This window comes from Patagioenas fasciata, chromosome 27 (assembly GCF_037038585.1).
Source record: "Patagioenas fasciata isolate bPatFas1 chromosome 27, bPatFas1.hap1, whole genome shotgun sequence".
Taxonomy (NCBI): Eukaryota; Metazoa; Chordata; class Aves; order Columbiformes; family Columbidae; genus Patagioenas; species Patagioenas fasciata.
In genome coordinates, this window is record NC_092546.1 from 3,843,264 (window position 1) to 3,862,343 (window position 19,080).

Below are 19,080 nucleotides of genomic sequence, written 5' to 3' on the forward strand. Positions count from 1 at the left end.
CCTTCAGGACACCACCGTGACCACCTCCACCACAGCAGAAACCTCCAGCCCAGCTACTACAGGAACAACTGAAGTCACTTCCAGCCCACCTGGAACATCCACTACTGCTCCTCTCACCACCACACCTACAGAGACAACTGCATCGACCACCACGCTTCTTCCACAAACAACCTCGTCTTCTCCTGGGACAAGCCCATCTCCTACGACCACGTCAACTCTTCCTACTCGGAGCACTTCTCCAGCTCTCACCACATCTGCATCCAGCTCTACTCTGGAGACAACCTCCAGTGCCACCAGTGAAGGCACCTCAACCCTTCAGGACACCACCGTGACCACCTCCACCACAGCAGAAACATCCACCACAGTAGAAACCTCCACCACAGCTCTCCAGACAACGTCGTCTCCTGAGACTACATCCCCACCCTTTTCCACTCAACAACAAACGTCTCCTGCTGACACAACCTCCACACTTGTCTCCACCACAGCAGAAACCTCCAGCCCAGCTGCTACAGGAACAACTGAAGTCACTTCCAGCCCACCTGGAACATCCACTACTGCTCCTCTCACCACCACACCTACAGAGACAACTGCATCGACCACCACGCTTCTTCCACAAACAACCTCGTCTTCTCCTGGGACAAGCCCATCTCCTACAACCACGTCAACTCTTCCTACTCGGAGCACTTCTCCAGCTCTCACCACAACTGCATCCGGGTCTACTCTGGAGACAACCTCCAGTGCCACCACTAAAGGCACCTCAACCCTTCAGGACACCACCGTGACCACCTCCACCACAGCAGAAACCTCCAGCCCAGCTACTACAGGAACAACTGAAGTCACTTCCAGCCCACCTGGAACATCCACTACTGTTCCTCTCACCACCACACCTACAGAGACAACTGCATCGACCACCACGCTTCTTCCACAAACAACCTCGTCTTCTCCTGGGACAAGCCCTTCTCCTACGACCACGTCAGCTCTTCCTACTCGGAGCACTTCCCCAGCTCTCACCACAACTGCATCCAGCTCTACTCTGGAGACAGCCTTCAGTGCCACCACTGAAGGCACCTCAACCCTTCAGGACACCACCGTGACCACCTCCACCACAGCAGAAACATCCACCACAGTAGAAACCTCCACCACAGCTCTCCAGACAACGTCGTCTCCTGAGACTATATCCTCACCCTTTTCCACTGCAGAACAAATGTCTCCTGCTGACACAACCTCCACACTTCTCTCCACCACAGCAGAAACCTCCAGCCCAGCTTCTCCGGGAACAACTGAAGTCACTTCCAGCCCACCTGGAACATCCACTACTGTTCCTCTCACCACCACACCTACAGAGACAACTGCATCGACCACCACGCTTCTTCCACAAACAACCTCGTCTTCTCCTGGGACAAGCCCATCTCCTACGACCACGTCAACTCTTCCTACTCGGAGCACTTCTCCAGCTCTCACCACAACTGCATCCAGCTCTACTCTGGAGACAACCTCCAGTGCCACCACTGAAGGCACCTCAACCCTTCAGGACACCACCGTGACCACCTCCACCACAGCAGAAACATCCACCACAGTAGAAACCTCCACCACAGCTCTCCAGACAACGTCGTCTCCTGAGACTACATCCTCACCCTTTTCCACTCCACAACAAACGTCTCCTGCTGACACAACCTCCACACTTGTCTCCACCACAGCAGAAACCTCCAGCCCAGCTACTACAGGAACAACTGAAGTCACTTCCAGCCCACCTGGAACATCCACTACTGCTCCTCTCACCACCACACCTACAGAGACAACTGCATCGACCACCACGCTTCTTCCACAAACAACCTCGTCTTCTCCTGGGACAAGCCCATCTCCTACGACCACGTCAACTCTTCCTACTTGGAGCACTTCCCCAGCTCTCACTACAACTGCATCCAGCTCTACTCTGGAGACAACCTCCAGTGCCACCACTGAAGGCACCTCAACCCTTCAGGACACCACCGTGACCACCTCCACCACAGCAGAAACATCCACCACAGTAGAAACCTCCACCACAGCTCTCCAGACAACGTCGTCTCCTGAGATTACATCCTCACCCTTTTCCACTCCACAGCAAACGTCTCCTGCTGACACAACCTCCACACTTGTCTCCACCACAGCAGAAACCTCCAGCCCAACTACTACAGGAACAACTGAAGTCACTTCCAGCCCACCTGGAACATCCACTACTGCTCCTCTCACCACCACACCTACAGAGACAACTGCATCGACCACCACGCTTCTTCCACAAACAACCTCGTCTTCTCCTGGGACAAGCCCATCTCCTACGACCACGTCAACTCTTCCTACTCGGAGCACTTCTCCAGCTCTCACCACAACTGCATCCAGCTCTACTCCTGAGACAACCTCCAGTGCCACCACTGAAGGCACCTCAACCCTTCAGGACACCACCGTGACCGCCTCCACCACAGCAGAAACATCCACCACAGTAGAAACCTCCACCACAGATGTCCAGACAACGTCGTCTCCTGAGACTACATCCTCACCCTTTTCCACTCCACAACAAACGTCTCCTGCTGACACAACCTCCACACTTGTCTCCACCACAGCAGAAACCTCCAGCCCAGCTACTACAGGAACAACTGAAGTCACTTCCAGCCCACCTGGAACATCCACTACTGCTCCTCTCACCACCACACCTACAGAGACAACTGGATCGACCACCACGCTTCTTCCACAAACAACCTCGTCTTCTCCTGGGACAAGCCCATCTCCTACGACCACGTCAACTCTTCCTACTCGGAGCACTTCTCCAGCTCTCACCACAACTGCATCCAGCTCTACTCTGGAGACAACCTCCAGTGCCACCACTGAAGGCACCTCAACCCTTCAGGACACCACCGTGACCACCTCCACCACAGCAGAAACATCCACCACAGTAGAAACCTCCACCACAGCTCTCCAGACAACGTCGTCTCCTGAGACTACATCCTCACCCTTTTCCACTCCACAACAAACGTCTCCTGCTGACACAACCTCCACACTTGTCTCCACCACAGCAGAAACCTCCAGCCCAGCTACTACAGGAACAACTGAAGTCACTTCCAGCCCACCTGGAACATCCACTACTGCTCCTCTCACCACCACACCTACAGAGACAACTGCATCGACCACCACGCTTCTTCCACAAACAACCTCGTCTTCTCCTGGGACAAGCCCATCTCCTACGACCACGTCAACTCTTCCTACTTGGAGCACTTCCCCAGCTCTCACTACAACTGCATCCAGCTCTACTCTGGAGACAACCTCCAGTGCCACCACTGAAGGCACCTCAACCCTTCAGGACACCACCGTGACCACCTCCACCACAGCAGAAACATCCACCACAGTAGAAACCTCCACCACAGCTCTCCAGACAACGTCGTCTCCTGAGATTACATCCTCACCCTTTTCCACTCCACAGCAAACGTCTCCTGCTGACACAACCTCCACACTTGTCTCCACCACAGCAGAAACCTCCAGCCCAACTACTACAGGAACAACTGAAGTCACTTCCAGCCCACCTGGAACATCCACTACTGCTCCTCTCACCACCACACCTACAGAGACAACTGCATCGACCACCACGCTTCTTCCACAAACAACCTCGTCTTCTCCTGGGACAAGCCCATCTCCTACGACCACGTCAACTCTTCCTACTCGGAGCACTTCTCCAGCTCTCACCACAACTGCATCCAGCTCTACTCCTGAGACAACCTCCAGTGCCACCACTGAAGGCACCTCAACCCTTCAGGACACCACCGTGACCGCCTCCACCACAGCAGAAACATCCACCACAGTAGAAACCTCCACCACAGATGTCCAGACAACGTCGTCTCCTGAGACTACATCCTCACCCTTTTCCACTCCACAACAAACGTCTCCTGCTGACACAACCTCCACACTTGTCTCCACCACAGCAGAAACCTCCAGCCCAGCTACTACAGGAACAACTGAAGTCACTTCCAGCCCACCTGGAACATCCACTACTGCTCCTCTCACCACCACACCTACAGAGACAACTGCATCGACCACCACGCTTCTTCCACAAACAACCTCGTCTTCTCCTGGGACAAGCCCATCTCCTACGACCACGTCAACTCTTCCTACTCGGAGCACTTCTCCAGCTCTTACCACAACTGCATCCAACTCTACTCTGGAAACAACCTCCAGTGCCACCACTGAAGGCACCTCAACCCTTGAGGACACCACCGTGACCACCTCCACCACAGCAGAAACATCCACCACAGCTCTCCAGACAACGTGGTCTCCTGCGACTACATCGTCAACCTTTTCCACTCCACAACAAACGTCTCCTGCTGACACAACCTCCACACTTGTCTCCACCACAGCAGAAACCTCCAGCCCAGCTACTGCAGGAACAACTGAAGTCACTTCCAGCCCACCTGGAACATCCACTACTGCTCCTCTCACCACCACACCTACAGAGACAACTGCATCGACCACCACGCTTCTTCCACAAACAACCTCGTCTTCTCCTGGGACAAGCCCATCTCCTACGACCACGTCAACTCTTCCTACTCGGAGCACTTCCCCAGCTCTCACCACAACTGCATCCAGCTCTACTCTGGAGACAACCTCCAGTGCCACCACTGAAGGCACCTCAACCCTTCAGGACACCACCGTGACCACCTCCACCACAGCAGAAACATCCACCACAGTAGAAACCTCCACCACAGCTCTCCAGATAACGTCGTCTCCTGAGACTACATCCTCACCCTTTTCCACTCCACAACAAACGTCTCCTGCTGACACAACCTCCACACTTCTCTCCACCACAGCAGAAACCTCCAGCCCAGCTACTACAGGAACAACTGAAGTCACTTCCAGCCCACCTGGAACATCCACTACTGCTCCTCTCACCACCACACCTACAGAGACAACTGCATCGACCACCACGCTTCTTCCACAAACAACCTCGTCTTCTCCTGGGACAAGCCCATCTCCTACAACCACGTCAACTCTTCCTACTCGGAGCACTTCTCCAGCTCTCACCAAAACTGCATACAGCTCTACTCTGGAGACAACCTCCAGTGCCACCACTGAAGGCACCTCAACACTTCAGGACACCACCGTGACCACCTCCACCACAGCAGAAACATCCACCACAGTAGAAACTGCCACCATAGCTCTCCAGACAACATCGTCTCCTGAGGATACATCCTCACCCTTTTCCACTCCACAACAAACGTCTCCTGCTGACACAACCTCCACACTTGTCTCCACCACAGCAGAAACCTCCAGCCCAGCTACTACAGGAACAACTGAAGTCACTTCCAGCCCACCTGGAACATCCACTACTGCTCCTCTCACCACCACACCTACAGAGACAACTGCATCGACCACCACGCTTATTCCACAAACAACCTCCTCTTCTCCTAAGACAAGCCCATCTTCTACAACCACGTCAACTCTTCCTACTCGGAGCACTTCCCCAGCTCTCACCACAACTGCATTAAGCTCTACTCAAGAGACAACCTCCAGTGCCACCACTGAAGGCACCTCAACCCTTCAGGACACCACCGTGACCACCTCCACCACAGCAGAAACATCCACCACAGTAGAAACCTCCAGCACAGCTCTCCAGACAACATCATCTCCTGAGACTACATCCTCACCCTTTTCCACTCCACAACAAACGTCTCCTGCTGACACAACCTCCACACTTGTCTCCACCACAGCAGAAATCTCCAGACCAGCTCGTGCAGGAACAACTGAAGTCACTTCCAGCCCACCTGGAACATCCACTACTGCTCCTCTCACCACCACACCTACAGGGACAACTGCATCGACCAACACGCTTCTTCCACAAACAACCACGTCTTCTCCTGGGACAAGCCCATCTCCTATGAGCACGTCAACTCTTCCTACTCGGAGCACTTCTCCAGCTCTCACCACAACTGCATCCACCTCTACTCTGGAGACAACCTCCAGTGCCACCACTGAAGGCACCTCAACCCTTCAGGACACCACCGTGACCACCTCCACCACAGCAGAAACATCCACCACAGTAGAAACTGCCACCACAGCTCTCCAGACAACGTCGTCTCCTGAGACTATATCCTCACCCTTTTCCACTCCACAACAAACGTCTCCTGCTGACACAACCTCCACACTTGTCTCCACCACAGCAGAAACCTCCAGCCCAGCTACTACAGGAACAACTGAAGTCACTTCCAGCCCACCTGGAACATCCACTACTGCTCCTCTCACCACCACACCTACAGAGACAACTGCATCGACCACCACGCTTCTTCCACAAACAACCTCGTCTTCTCCTGGGACAAGCCCATCTCCTACGACCACGTCAACTCTTCCTACTCGGAGCACTTCTCCAGCTCTCACCACAACTGCATCCAGCTCTACTCTGGAGACAACCTCCAGTGCCACCACTGAAGGCACCTCAACCCTTCAGGACACCACCGTGACCGCCTCCACCACAGCAGAAACATCCACCACAGTAGAAACCTCCACCACAGATGTCCAGACAACGTCGTCTCCTGAGACTACATCCTCACCCTTTTCCACTCCACAACAAACGTCTCCTGCTGACACAACCTCCACACTTGTCTCCACCACAGCAGAAACCTCCAGCCCAGCTACTACAGGAACAACTGAAGTCACTTCCAGCCCACCTGGAACATCCACTACTGCTCCTCTCACCACCACACCTACAGAGACAACTGCATCGACCACCACGCTTCTTCCACAAACAACCTCGTCTTCTCCTGGGACAAGCCCATCTCCTACAACCACGTCAACTCTTCCTACTCGGAGCACTTCTCCAGCTCTCACCACAGCTGCATCCAGCTCTGCTCTGGAGACAACCTCCAGTGCCACCACTGAAGGCACCTCAACCCTTCAGGACACCACCGTGACCACCTCCACCACAGCAGAAACATCCACCACAGCTCTCCAGACAACGTCGTCTCCTGAGACTACATCCTCACCCTTTTCCACTCCACAACAAACGTCTCCTGCTGACACAACCTCAACACTTGTCTCCACCACAGCAGAAACCTCCAGCCCAGCTACTACAGGAACAACTGAAGTCACTTCCAGCCCACCTGGAACATCCACTACTGCTCCTCTCACCACCACACCTACAGAGACAACTGCATCGACCACCACGCTTCTTCCACAAACAACCTCGTCTTCTCCTGGGACAAGCCCATCTCCTACGACCACGTCAACTCTTCCTACTCGGAGCACTTCCCCAGCTCTCACCACAACTGCATCCAGCTCTACTCTGGAGACAACCTACAGTGCCACCACTGAAGGCACCTCAACCCTTCAGGACACCACCGCGACCACCTCCACCACAGCAGAAACATCCACCACTGTAGAAACCTCCCCCACGGCTTTCCAGACAACGTCGTCTCCTGAGACTACATCCTCACCCTTTTCCACTCCACAACAAACGTCTCCTGCTGACACAACCTCCACACTTGTCTCCACCACAGCAGAAATCTCCAGACCAGCTCGTGCAGGAACAACTGAAGTCACTTCCAGCCCACCTGGAACATCCACTACTGCTCCTCTCACCACCACACCTACAGAGACAACTGCATCGACCACCACGCTTTTTCCACAAACAACCTCGTCTTCTCCTGGGACAAGCCCATCTCCTACGACCACGTCAACTCTTCCTACTCGGAGCACTTCTCCAGCTCTTACCACAACTGCATCCAACTCTACTCTGGAAACAACCTCCAGTGCCACCACTGAAGGCACCTCAACCCTTGAGGACACCACCGTGACCACCTCCACCACAGCAGAAACATCCACCACAGCTCTCCAGACAACGTGGTCTCCTGAGACTACATCCTCAACCTTTTCCACTCCACAACAAACGTCTCCTGCTGACACAACCTCCACACTTGTCTCCACCACAGCAGAAACCTCCAGCCCAGCTACTGCAGGAACAACTGAAGTCACTTCCAGCCCACCTGGAACATCCACTACTGCTCCTCTCACCACCACACCTACAGAGACAACTGCATCGACCACCACGCTTCTTCCACAAACAACCTCGTCTTCTCCTGGGACAAGCCCATCTCCTATGACCACGTCAACTCTTCCTACTCGGAGCACTTCCCCAGCTCTCACCACAACTGCATCCAGCTCTACTCTGGAGACAACCTCCAGTGCCACCACTGAAGGCACCTCAACCCTTCAGGACACCACCGTGACCACCTCCACCACAGCAGAAACATCCACCACAGTAGAAACCTCCACCACAGCTCTCCAGATAACGTCGTCTCCTGAGGATACATCCTCACCCTTTTCCACTCCACAACAAACGTCTCCTGCTGACACAACCTCCACACTTGTCTCCACCACAGCAGAAACCTCCAGCCCAGCTACTACAGGAACAACTGAAGTCACTTCCAGCCCACCTGGAACATCCACTACTGCTCCTCTCACCACCACACCTACAGAGACAACTGCATCGACCACCACGCTTCTTCCACAAACAACCTCGTCTTCTCCTGGGACAAGCCCATCTTCTACAACCACGTCAACTCTTCCTACTCGGAGCACTTCCCTAGCTCTCACCACAACTGCATTAAGCTCTACTCAAGAGACAACCTCCAGTGCCACCACTGAAGGCACCTCAACCCTTCAGGACACCACCGTGACCACCTCCACCACAGCAGAAACATCCACCACAGTAGAAACCTCCAGCACAGCTCTCCAGACAACATCATCTCCTGAGACTACATCCTCACCCTTTTCCACTCCACAACAAACGTCTCCTGCTGACACAACCTCCACACTTGTCTCCACCACAGCAGAAATCTCCAGACCAGCTCGTGCAGGAACAACTGAAGTCACTTCCAGCCCACCTGGAACATCCACTACTGCTCCTCTCACCACCACACCTACAGGGACAACTGCATCGACCACCACGCTTCTTCCACAAACAACCACGTCTTCTCCTGGGACAAGCCCATCTCCTATGAGCACGTCAACTCTTCCTACTCGGAGCACTTCTCCAGCTCTCACCACAACTGCATCCACCTCTACTCTGGAGACAACCTCCAGTGCCACCACTGAAGGCACCTCAACCCTTCAGGACACCACCGTGACCACCTCCACCACAGCAGAAACATCCACCACAGTAGAAACTGCCACCACAGCTCTCCAGACAACGTCGTCTCCTGAGACTATATCCTCACCCTTTTCCACTCCACAACAAACGTCTCCTGCTGACACAACCTCCACACTTGTCTCCACCACAGCAGAAACCTCCAGCCCACCTACCACAGGAACAACTGAAGTCACTTCCAGCCCGCCTGGAACATCCACTACTGCTCCTCTCACCACCACACCTACAGAGAAAACTGCATCGACCACCACGCTTCTTCCACAAACAACCTCGTCTTCTCCTGGGACAAGCCCATCTCCTACAACCACGTCAACTCTTCCTACTCGGAGCACTTCTCCAGCTCTCACCACAACTGCATCCAGCTCTACTCTGGAGACAACCTCCAGTGCCACCACTGAAGGCACCTCAACCCTTCAGGACACCACCGTGACCACCTCCACCACAGCAGAAACATCCACCACAGTAGAAACCTCCACCACAGCTCTCCAGACAACGTCGCCTCCTGAGACTACATCCTCACCCTTTTCCACTCCACAACAAACGTCTCCTGCTGACACAACCTCCACACTTGTCTCCACCACAGCAGAAACCTCCAGCCCAGCTACTACAGGAACAACTGAAGTCACTTCCAGCCCACCTGGAACATCCACTACTGCTCCTCTCACCACCACACCTACAGAGACAACTGCATCGACCACCACGCTTCTTCCACAAACAACCTCGTCTTCTCCTGGGACAAGCCCATCTCCTACGACCACGTCAACTCTTCCTACTCAGACCACTTCTCCAGCTCTCACCGCAACTGCATCCAGCTCTACTCTGGAGACAACCTCCAGTGCCACCACTGAAGGCACCTCAACCCTTCAGGACACCACCGTGACCACCTCCACCACAGCAGAAACCTCCACCACAGCTCTCCAGACAACGTCGTCTCCTGAGACTACATCCTCACCCTTTTCCACTCCACAACAAACGTCTCCTGCTGACACAACCTCCACACTTGTCTCCACCACAGCAGAAACCTCCAGCCCAGCTACTACAGGAACAACTGCAGTCACTTCCAGCCCACCTGGAACACCCACTACTGCTCCTCTCACCACCACACCTACAGAGACAACTGCATCAACCACCACGCTTCTACCACAAACAACCTCGTCTTCTCCTGGGACAAGCCCTTCTCCTACGACCACGTCAACTCTTCCTACTCGGAGCACTTCTCCAGCTCTCACCACACCTGCATACAGCTCTACTCTGGAGACAACCTCCAGTGCCACCACTGAAGGCACCTCAACCCTTCAGGACACCACCGCGACCACCTCCACCACAGCAGAAACATCCACCACACCTCTCCAGACAACGTCGTCTCCTGAGACTACATCCTCACCCTTTTCCACTCCACAACAAACGTCTCCTGCTGACACAACCTCCACACTTGTCTCCACCACAGCAGAAACCTCCAGCCCAGCTACTACAGGAACAACTGAAGTCACTTCCAGCCCACCTGGAACATCCACTACTGCTCCTCTCACCACCACACCTACAGAGACAACTGCATCGACCACCACGCTTCTTCCACAAACAACCTCGTCTTCTCCTGGGACAAGCCCTTCTCCTACGACCACGTCAACTCTTCCTACTCGGAGCACTTCTCCAGCTCTCACCACAACTGCATCCAGCTCTACTCTGGAGCCAACCTCCAGTACCACCACTGAAGGCACCTCAACCCTTCAGGACACCACCGTGACCACCTCCACCACAGCAGAAACCTCCACCACAGCTCTCCAGACAACGTCGTCTCCTGAGACTACATCCTCACCCTTTTCCACTCCACAACAAACGTCTCCTGCTGACACAACCTCCACACTTGTCTCCACCACAGCAGAAACCTCCAGCCCAGCTACTACAGGAACAACTGAAGTCACTTCCAGCCCACCTGGAACACCCACTACTGCTCCTCTCACCACCACACCTACAGAGACAACTGCATCAACCACCACGCTTCTACCACAAACAACCTCGTCTTCTCCTGGGACAAGCCCTTCTCCTACGACCACGTCAACTCTTCCTACTCGGAGCACTTCTCCAGCTCTCACCACACCTGCATACAGCTCTACTCTGGAGACAACCTCCAGTGCCACCACTGAAGGCACCTCAACCCTTCAGGGTACCACCGTGACCACCTCCACCACAGCAGAAACATCCACCACAGTAGAAACCTCCACCACAGCTGTCCAGACAACGTCGTCTCCTGAGACTACATCCTCACCCTTTTCCCCTGCAGAACAGACGTCTCCTGCTGACACAACCTCCACACTTGTCTCCACCACAGCAGAAACCTCCAGACCAGCTCGTGCAGGAACAACTGAAGTCACTTCCAGCCCACCTGGAACATCCACTACTGCTCCTCTCACCACCACACCTACAGAGACAACTGCATCGACCACCACGCTTCTTCCACAAACAACCTCGTCTTCTCCTGGGACAAGCCCATCTCCTATGAGCACGTCAACTCTTCCTACTCGGAGCACTTCTCCAGCTCTCACCACAACTGCATCCAGCTCTACTCTGGAGACAACCTCCAGTGCCACCACTGAAGGCACCTCAACCCTTCAGGACACCACCGTGACCACCTCCACCACAGCAGAAACATCCACCACAGTAGAAACTGCCACCACAGCTCTCCAGACAACGTCATCTCCTGAGACTACATCCTCACCCTTTTCCACTCCACAACAAACGTCTCCTGCTGACACAACCTCCACACTTGTCTCCACCACAGCAGAAACCTCCAGCCCAGCTACTACAGGAACAACTGAAGTCACTTCCAGCCCACCTGGAACATCCACTACTTCTCCTCTCACCACCACACCTACAGAGACAACTGCATCGACCACCACGCTTCTTCCACAAACAACCTCGTCTTCTCCTGGGACAAGCCCATCTCCTACGACCACGTCAACTCCTCCTACTCGGAGCACTTCTCCAGCTCTTACCACAACTGCATCCAACTCTACTCTGGAGACAACCTCCAGTGCCACCACTGAAGGCACCTCAACCCTTGAGGGCACCACCGTGACCACCTCCACCACAGCAGAAACATCCACCACAGCTCTCCAGACAACGTGGTCTCCTGAGCCTACATCCTCAACCTTTTCCACTCCACAACAAACGTCTCCTGCTGACACAACCTCCACACTTGTCTCCACCACAGCAGAAACCTCCAGCCCAGCTACTACAGGAACAACTGAAGTCACTTCCAGCCCACCTGGAACATCCACTACTGCTCCTCTCACCACCACACCTACAGAGACAACTGCATCGACCACCACGCTTCTTCCACAAACAACCTCGTCTTCTCCTGGGACAAGTCCTTCTCCTACGACCACGTCAACTCTTCCTACTCAGAGCACTTCTCCAGCTCTCACCACAACTGCATCCAGCTCTACTCCGGAGACAACCTCCAGTGCCACCACTGAAGGCACCTCAACCCTTCAGGACACCACCGTGACCACCTCCACCACAGCAGAAACATCCACCACAGTAGAACCCGCCACCACAGCTCTCCAGACAACATCGTCTCCTGAGACTACATCCTCACCCTTTTCCACTCCACAACAAACGTCTCCTGCTGACACAACCTCCACACTTGTCTCTACCACAGCAGAAACCTCCAGCCCAGCTACTACAGGAACAACTGAAGTCACTTCCAGCCCACCTGGAACATCCACTACTGCTCCTCTCACCACCACACCTACAGAGACAACTGCATCGACCACCACGCTTCTTCCACAAACAACCTCGTCTTCTCCTGGGACAAGCCCATCTCCTACAACCACGTCAACTCTTCCTACTCGGAGCACTTCCCCAGCTCTCACCACAACTGCATCCAGCTCTACTCTGGAGACAACCTCCAGTGCCACCACTGAAGGCACCTCAACCCTTCAGGACACCACCGTGACCACCTCCACCACAGCAGAAACATCCACCACAGTAGAAACCTCCACCACAGCTCTCCAGATAACGTCGTCTCCTGAGACTACATCCTCACCCTTTTCCACTCCACAACAAACGTCTCCTGCTGACACAACCTCCACACTTCTCTCCACCACAGCAGAAATCTCCAGACCAGCTCGTGCAGGAACAACTGAAGTCACTTCCAGCCCACCTGGAACATCCACTACTGCTCCTCTCACCACCACACCTACAGAGACAACTGCATCGACCACCACGCTTCTTCCACCAACAACCTCGTCTTCTCCTGGGACGAGCCCATCTCCTATGAGCACGTCAACTCTTCCTACTCGGAGCACTTCTCCAGCTCTCACCACAACTGCATCCACCTCTACTCTGGAGACAACCTCCAGTGCCACCACTGAAGGCACCTCAACCCTTCAGGGCACCACCGTGACCACCTCCACCACAGCAGAAACATCCACCACAGTAGAAACTGCCACCACAGCTCTCCAGACAACGTCGTCTCCTGAGACTATATCCTCACCCTTTTCCACTCCACAACAAACGTCTCCTGCTGACACAACCTCCACACTTGTCTCCACCACAGCAGAAACCTCCAGCCCACCTACCACAGGAACAACTGAAGTCACTTCCAGCCCGCCTGGAACATCCACTACTGCTCCTCTCACCACCACACCTACAGAGACAACTGCATCGACCACCACGCTTCTTCCACAAATAACCTCGTCTTCTCCTGGGACAAGCCCATCTCCTACAACCACGTCAACTCTTCCTACTCGGAGCACTTCTCCAGCTCTCACCACAACTGCATCCAGCTCTACTCTGGAGACAACCTCCAGTGCCACCACTGAAGGCACCTCAACCCTTCAGGACACCACCGTGACCACCTCCACCACAGCAGAAACATCCACCACAGTAGAAACCGCCACCACAGCTCTCCAGACAACATCGTCTCCTGAGACTACATCCTCACCCTTTTCCACTCCACAACAAACGTCTCCTGCTGACACAACCTCCACACTTGTCTCCACCACAGCAGAAACCTCCAGCCCAGCTACTACAGGAACAACTGAAGTCACTTCCAGCCCACCTGGAACATCCACTACTGCTCCTCTCACCACCACACCTACAGAGACAACTGCATCGACCACCACGCTTCTTCCACAAACAACCTCGTCTTCTCCTAAGACAAGCCCATCTTCTACAACCACGTCAACTCTTCCTACTTGGAGCACTTCCCCAGCTCTCACCACAACTGCATCCAGCTCTACTCCGGAGACAACCTCCAGTGCCACCACTGAAGGCACCTCAACCCTTCAGGACACCACCGTGACCACCTCCACCACAGCAGAAACATCCACCACAGTAGAAACCTCCAGCACAGCTCTCCAGACAACATCATCTCCTGAGACTACATCCTCACTCTTTTCCACTCCACAACAAACATCTCCTGCTGACACAACCTCCACACTTGTCTCCACCACAGCAGAAATCTCCAGACCAGCTCGTGCAGGAACAACTGAAGTCACTTCCAGCCCGCCTGGAACATCCACTACTGCTCCTCTCACCACCACACCTACAGAGACAACTGCATCGACCACCACGCTTCTTCCACAAACAACCTCGTCTTCTCCTGGGACAAGCCCATCTCCTACAACCACGTCAACTCTTCCTACTCGGAGCACTTCTCCAGCTCTCACCACAACTGCATCCAGCTCTACTCTGGAGACAACCTCCAGTGCCACCACTGAAGGCACCTCAACCCTTCAGGACACCACCATGACCACCTCCACCACAGCAGAAACATCCACCACAGTAGAAACATCCACCACAGCTCTCCAGACAACGTCGTCTCCTGAGACTACATCCTCACCCTTTTCCACTCCACAACAAACGTCTCCTGCTGACACAACCTCCACACTTGTCTCCACCACAGCAGAAACCTCCAGACCAGCTCGTGCAGGAACAACTGAAGTCACTTCCAGCCCACCTGGAACATCCACTACTGCTCCTCTCACCACCACACCTACAGAGACAACTGCATCGACCACCACGCTTCTTCCACAAACAACCTCGTCTTCTCCTGGGACAAGCCCATCTCCTATGAGCACGTCAACTCTTCCTACTCGGAGCACTTCCCCAGCTCTCACCACAACTGCATCCAGCTCTACTCTGGAGACAACCTCCAGTGCCACCACTGAAGGCACCTCAACCCTTCAGGACACCACCGTGACCACCTCCACCACAGCAGTAACCCCCAGTCCAGCTACCTCAGGAACAACTTCAGGTATTTCTATTGTATTTGGAACCTCCACAACTGCTCTTTTTAAAATCATAGGTTCAGATACATCACTCATTTGTGTTTCTGATATTACTATTTCATTGTATTCTGAAAGAGTACTCGTCGTTCATATCTCCATTTTTTAAAAAACAAGTACGTCAATACACAGTAAGTACATCTCACTAAAAAAATTTATTGTACACTTTGATTATTGTTGAAAATTTGCTCACAAATTTATTATTTCCTCTCTACTTACTAGCTAAGGGTACTTATTGACTATTTTGCACTGAATTACAGCTCTTACTTTAAATACATGGCAAGACTAATACAATGGCCTTTTTTTCAAGTCTTTCCCATTTTTTTTATTATGTAACTGCTGTAAAACCAATGATATATTAACGTCAAGAAACATACGTTTTCCTCTAAATGAATACGGTATATTTTACCTCACTGATGAAAATTTTAATTGTGAAAGGAAAACTAAAATTTAATGGTTGAGAATTCGTAGTGCAAAGAAAATGTAAAGTAGTGAAAACAGAACCAAAGAGAGGGGTACCAGGCAGGAGACCTCTGCATTGTTCCACACAGAGCCTTCACACTCTGCTTCTTGTACCTTGTAACTCCTCATTTCTGCTACTTGCAGCTCCCAGCCACCCAACAACAACAGCTACAGCCCTAGAACATTTCACCATCAACTTCACCATCACCAATCTCCCCTACAATTCCGATCTGGCCACTCCTGGCTCTGCCAAGTACAACAGTACGAGAAGAGTCATGGCCACCCTGGTATGTGATCTGTCAGAGGGCCAGGCCTTTCCCCTGATTTGTCCCATCGGTTGAGGGAATGGCAGAGAGAGGGGCACGGCTTAACTGGGAATCCTCTCTCCTCGGCAGCTCAACCGCCTTCTGCAGCAAAGCAGCATTGGCCCCGCTTTCATTGGATGTGAACCAACAGCTTTCAGGTATGGGCTGCACCTACGTGTCCTTTTGCAGGTCCCATTATTCACTATGACTACCATCATGTGCCTCCTCTTTTGCTCCCTAGACTAAGAGGGTAGGACTTGCTCTTTTATCCACTCCTGCTTAGGGCCTTCTATTAGATCCCCTCCTGCCTCAAGCATTAGCCTAAAGGCAGTGACATTGTAGCCCCAAGACCACTCACAATCTTACCTGGCCCCAACCATCCTGACCAGCCCAGGGCATTAGTGGAAGCAGGACAGCAGTGACCGGCCACCACGCACCCCTGGGACTGGGAAGGCAGAGCCTGCGTTCCCAAGCAGGGAATGCTGCAGAAGCCCCAAGGCCTGGCCTTGCAGCCAGAGGCCCCACAGGCTGGGTGCTCAGGCACGGCCGCTCTGTTTTCCAGGTCAGAGAGGCAAGGGGACAACACGCGGGTGGACGCCGTCTGCACCTACAGGAAGGAGCCCTCCGCCCCCGCCTTGGACAGGGTGGGACTCTACCATGAAGTCAGCAACAAGACCAGAGGCATCACGCAGCTGGGCCCCTACAGCCTGGACAAGGACAGCCTCTACGTCAACGGTGACCAATGCTCCTCTCGCTGCCACCTCTGCTGTCCCATGGCAGCCTTCCCCAGCCCTCTCCTGTCCCCAGCCCTTGACATTCTCTCTCTCTCTGTTTTTCCTCAGGTTACAACGAGCAGCCAGTTGAGCCCAGTGAGTAACTTGTGGGAGCAGGCTGGGCTTAGAGGGCAGCGCATACACCATGGGGCTCTTCTCATGGGAGAGGCACCTGGGGGCCAAGGATCATGAACACTGGGACAAGCAGGAGACCTCTGTACTTAACCACCCTGAGCCTTGAAACCCTGCCTCTTGCACCTTGTCACTCTTCATGTCTTCTTCTTGCAGCTCCCAGCCATGCACCATCAACAACAACTGCATCCCTCAACCGTTTCACCATCAACTTCACCATCACCAATCTCCCCTACAATTCCGACCTGGCCACTCCTGGCTCTGCCAAGTACAACAGTACGAGAAGTGTCATGGCCACCCTGGTATGTGATCTGTCAGAGGGCCAGGCCTTTCCCCTGATTTGTACCATCGGTTGAGGGAATTGCAGAGAGAGGGGCAGGGCTTAACTGTGAAACCTCTCACTTGGCAGCTCAACCGCCTTCTGAAGGAAAGCAGCATTGGCCCCGCTTTCATTGGATGTGAACCAACAGCTTTCAGGTAAGGACAGCACCTACGTGTCCCTTTGCAGGTCCCACTATTGACTATGACTACCATCATGGGCCTCATCTTTTGCTCCCTAGACTAAGAGGGTAGGACTTGCTCTTTGATCCCCTCCTGCCTCAGGAACTTCTCCCTGATCCCCACCTTCTTTAAGCCTTACCCTAAAGGCAGTGACATTGTAGCCCCAAGACCACTCACAATCTTGCCTGGCCCCAACCATCCTGACCAGCCCAGGGCATTAGTGGAGGCAGGACAGCAGTGACCGGCCACCACGTACCCACAGGCTGGGAAGGCAGAGCCTGCGTTCCCAAGCAGGGAATGCTGCAGAAGCCCCAAGGCCTGGCCTTGCAGCCAGAGGCCCCACAGGCCGGGTGCTCAGGCACGGCCGCTCTGTTTTCCAGGCCAGAGAGGCAAGGGGACAACACGCGGGTGGACGCCGTCTGCACCTACAGGAAGGAGCCCTCCGCCCCCGCCTTGGACAGGGTGGGACTCTACCATGAAGTCAGCAACAAGACCAGAGGCATCACGCAGCTGGGCCCCTACAGCCTGGACAAGGACAGCCTCTACGTCAACGGTGACCGACACTCCTCTCGCTGCCACCTCTGCTGTCCCATGGCAGCCTTCCCCAGCCCTCTCCTGTCCCCAGCCCTTGACATTCTCTCTCTCTCTGTTTTTCCCCAGGTTACAACGAGCAGCCAGTTGAGCCCAGTGAGTAACTTGTGGGAACAGGTTGGGCTTATAGGGCAGCGCATACACCATGGGGCTCTTCTCCTGGGAGAGGCACCTGGGGGCCAAGGATCACACACATTGGGACAAGCAGGAGACCTCTGTACTTAACCACCTTTAGCCTTGAAACCCTGCCTCTTGCACCCTTTCACTCTCCATTTCTTCTTCGTGCAGCTACCAGCCATGCACCACCAACAACAACTGCATCCCTCAACCGTTTCACCATCAACTTCACCATCACCAATCTCCCCTACAATTCCGACCTGGCCACTCCTGGCTCTGCCAAGTACAACAGTACGAGAAGAGTCATGGCCACCCTGGTATGTGATCTGTCAGAGGGCCAGGCCTTTTCCCTGATTTGTCCCATAGGTTGAGGGAATTTCAGGGAGCGTGGCAGGGCTTAACTGGGAATCCTCTCTCTTTGGCAGCTCAACCGCCTTCTGAAGGAAAGCAGCATTGGCCCCGCTTTCCTTGGATGTGAACCAACAGCTTTCAGGTATGGGCTGCACCTACGTATCCCTTTGCAGGTCCCACTGTTGGCTCAGGGGTCCATCATGTCCTGCTCTTTTGCTCCCTTGTCTAAGAGGGTAGGACTTGCTCTTTGATCCCCTCCTGCCTCAGGAACTTTTCCCTGATGATCTCATGCCTTCGGGCCTTCTATTTGATCCCTTCTTTCCTCAAGCCTTACCCTAAAGGCATTGACATTGTAGCTTCAAGACCACTCACAATCTTACCTGGCCCCAACCATC

General features: G+C 53.8%; 1 protein-coding gene across 1 annotated transcript in view; it reads left to right on the top strand.

The window, feature by feature from the left end:
• Nucleotides 1-19,080, top strand: part of MUC16 (mucin 16, cell surface associated) — a 58,767-nt gene that overhangs the window by 18,836 nt on the left and 20,851 nt on the right. The window contains exons 7-23 of the mRNA XM_071799487.1: nucleotides 2,309-2,359; nucleotides 3,656-3,709; nucleotides 4,144-4,199; nucleotides 5,026-5,104; nucleotides 8,498-8,588; nucleotides 9,294-9,331; nucleotides 9,395-9,475; nucleotides 16,005-16,202; nucleotides 16,311-16,378; nucleotides 16,783-16,955; nucleotides 17,063-17,089; nucleotides 17,282-17,427; nucleotides 17,535-17,602; nucleotides 18,007-18,179; nucleotides 18,287-18,313; nucleotides 18,506-18,651; nucleotides 18,760-18,827. Coding sequence (XP_071655588.1) covers nucleotides 2,309-2,359; nucleotides 3,656-3,709; nucleotides 4,144-4,199; nucleotides 5,026-5,104; nucleotides 8,498-8,588; nucleotides 9,294-9,331; nucleotides 9,395-9,475; nucleotides 16,005-16,202; nucleotides 16,311-16,378; nucleotides 16,783-16,955; nucleotides 17,063-17,089; nucleotides 17,282-17,427; nucleotides 17,535-17,602; nucleotides 18,007-18,179; nucleotides 18,287-18,313; nucleotides 18,506-18,651; nucleotides 18,760-18,827 — 1,544 coding nt within the window. The remainder of the gene's footprint in view (nucleotides 1-2,308; nucleotides 2,360-3,655; nucleotides 3,710-4,143; nucleotides 4,200-5,025; nucleotides 5,105-8,497; nucleotides 8,589-9,293; nucleotides 9,332-9,394; nucleotides 9,476-16,004; nucleotides 16,203-16,310; nucleotides 16,379-16,782; nucleotides 16,956-17,062; nucleotides 17,090-17,281; nucleotides 17,428-17,534; nucleotides 17,603-18,006; nucleotides 18,180-18,286; nucleotides 18,314-18,505; nucleotides 18,652-18,759; nucleotides 18,828-19,080) is intronic.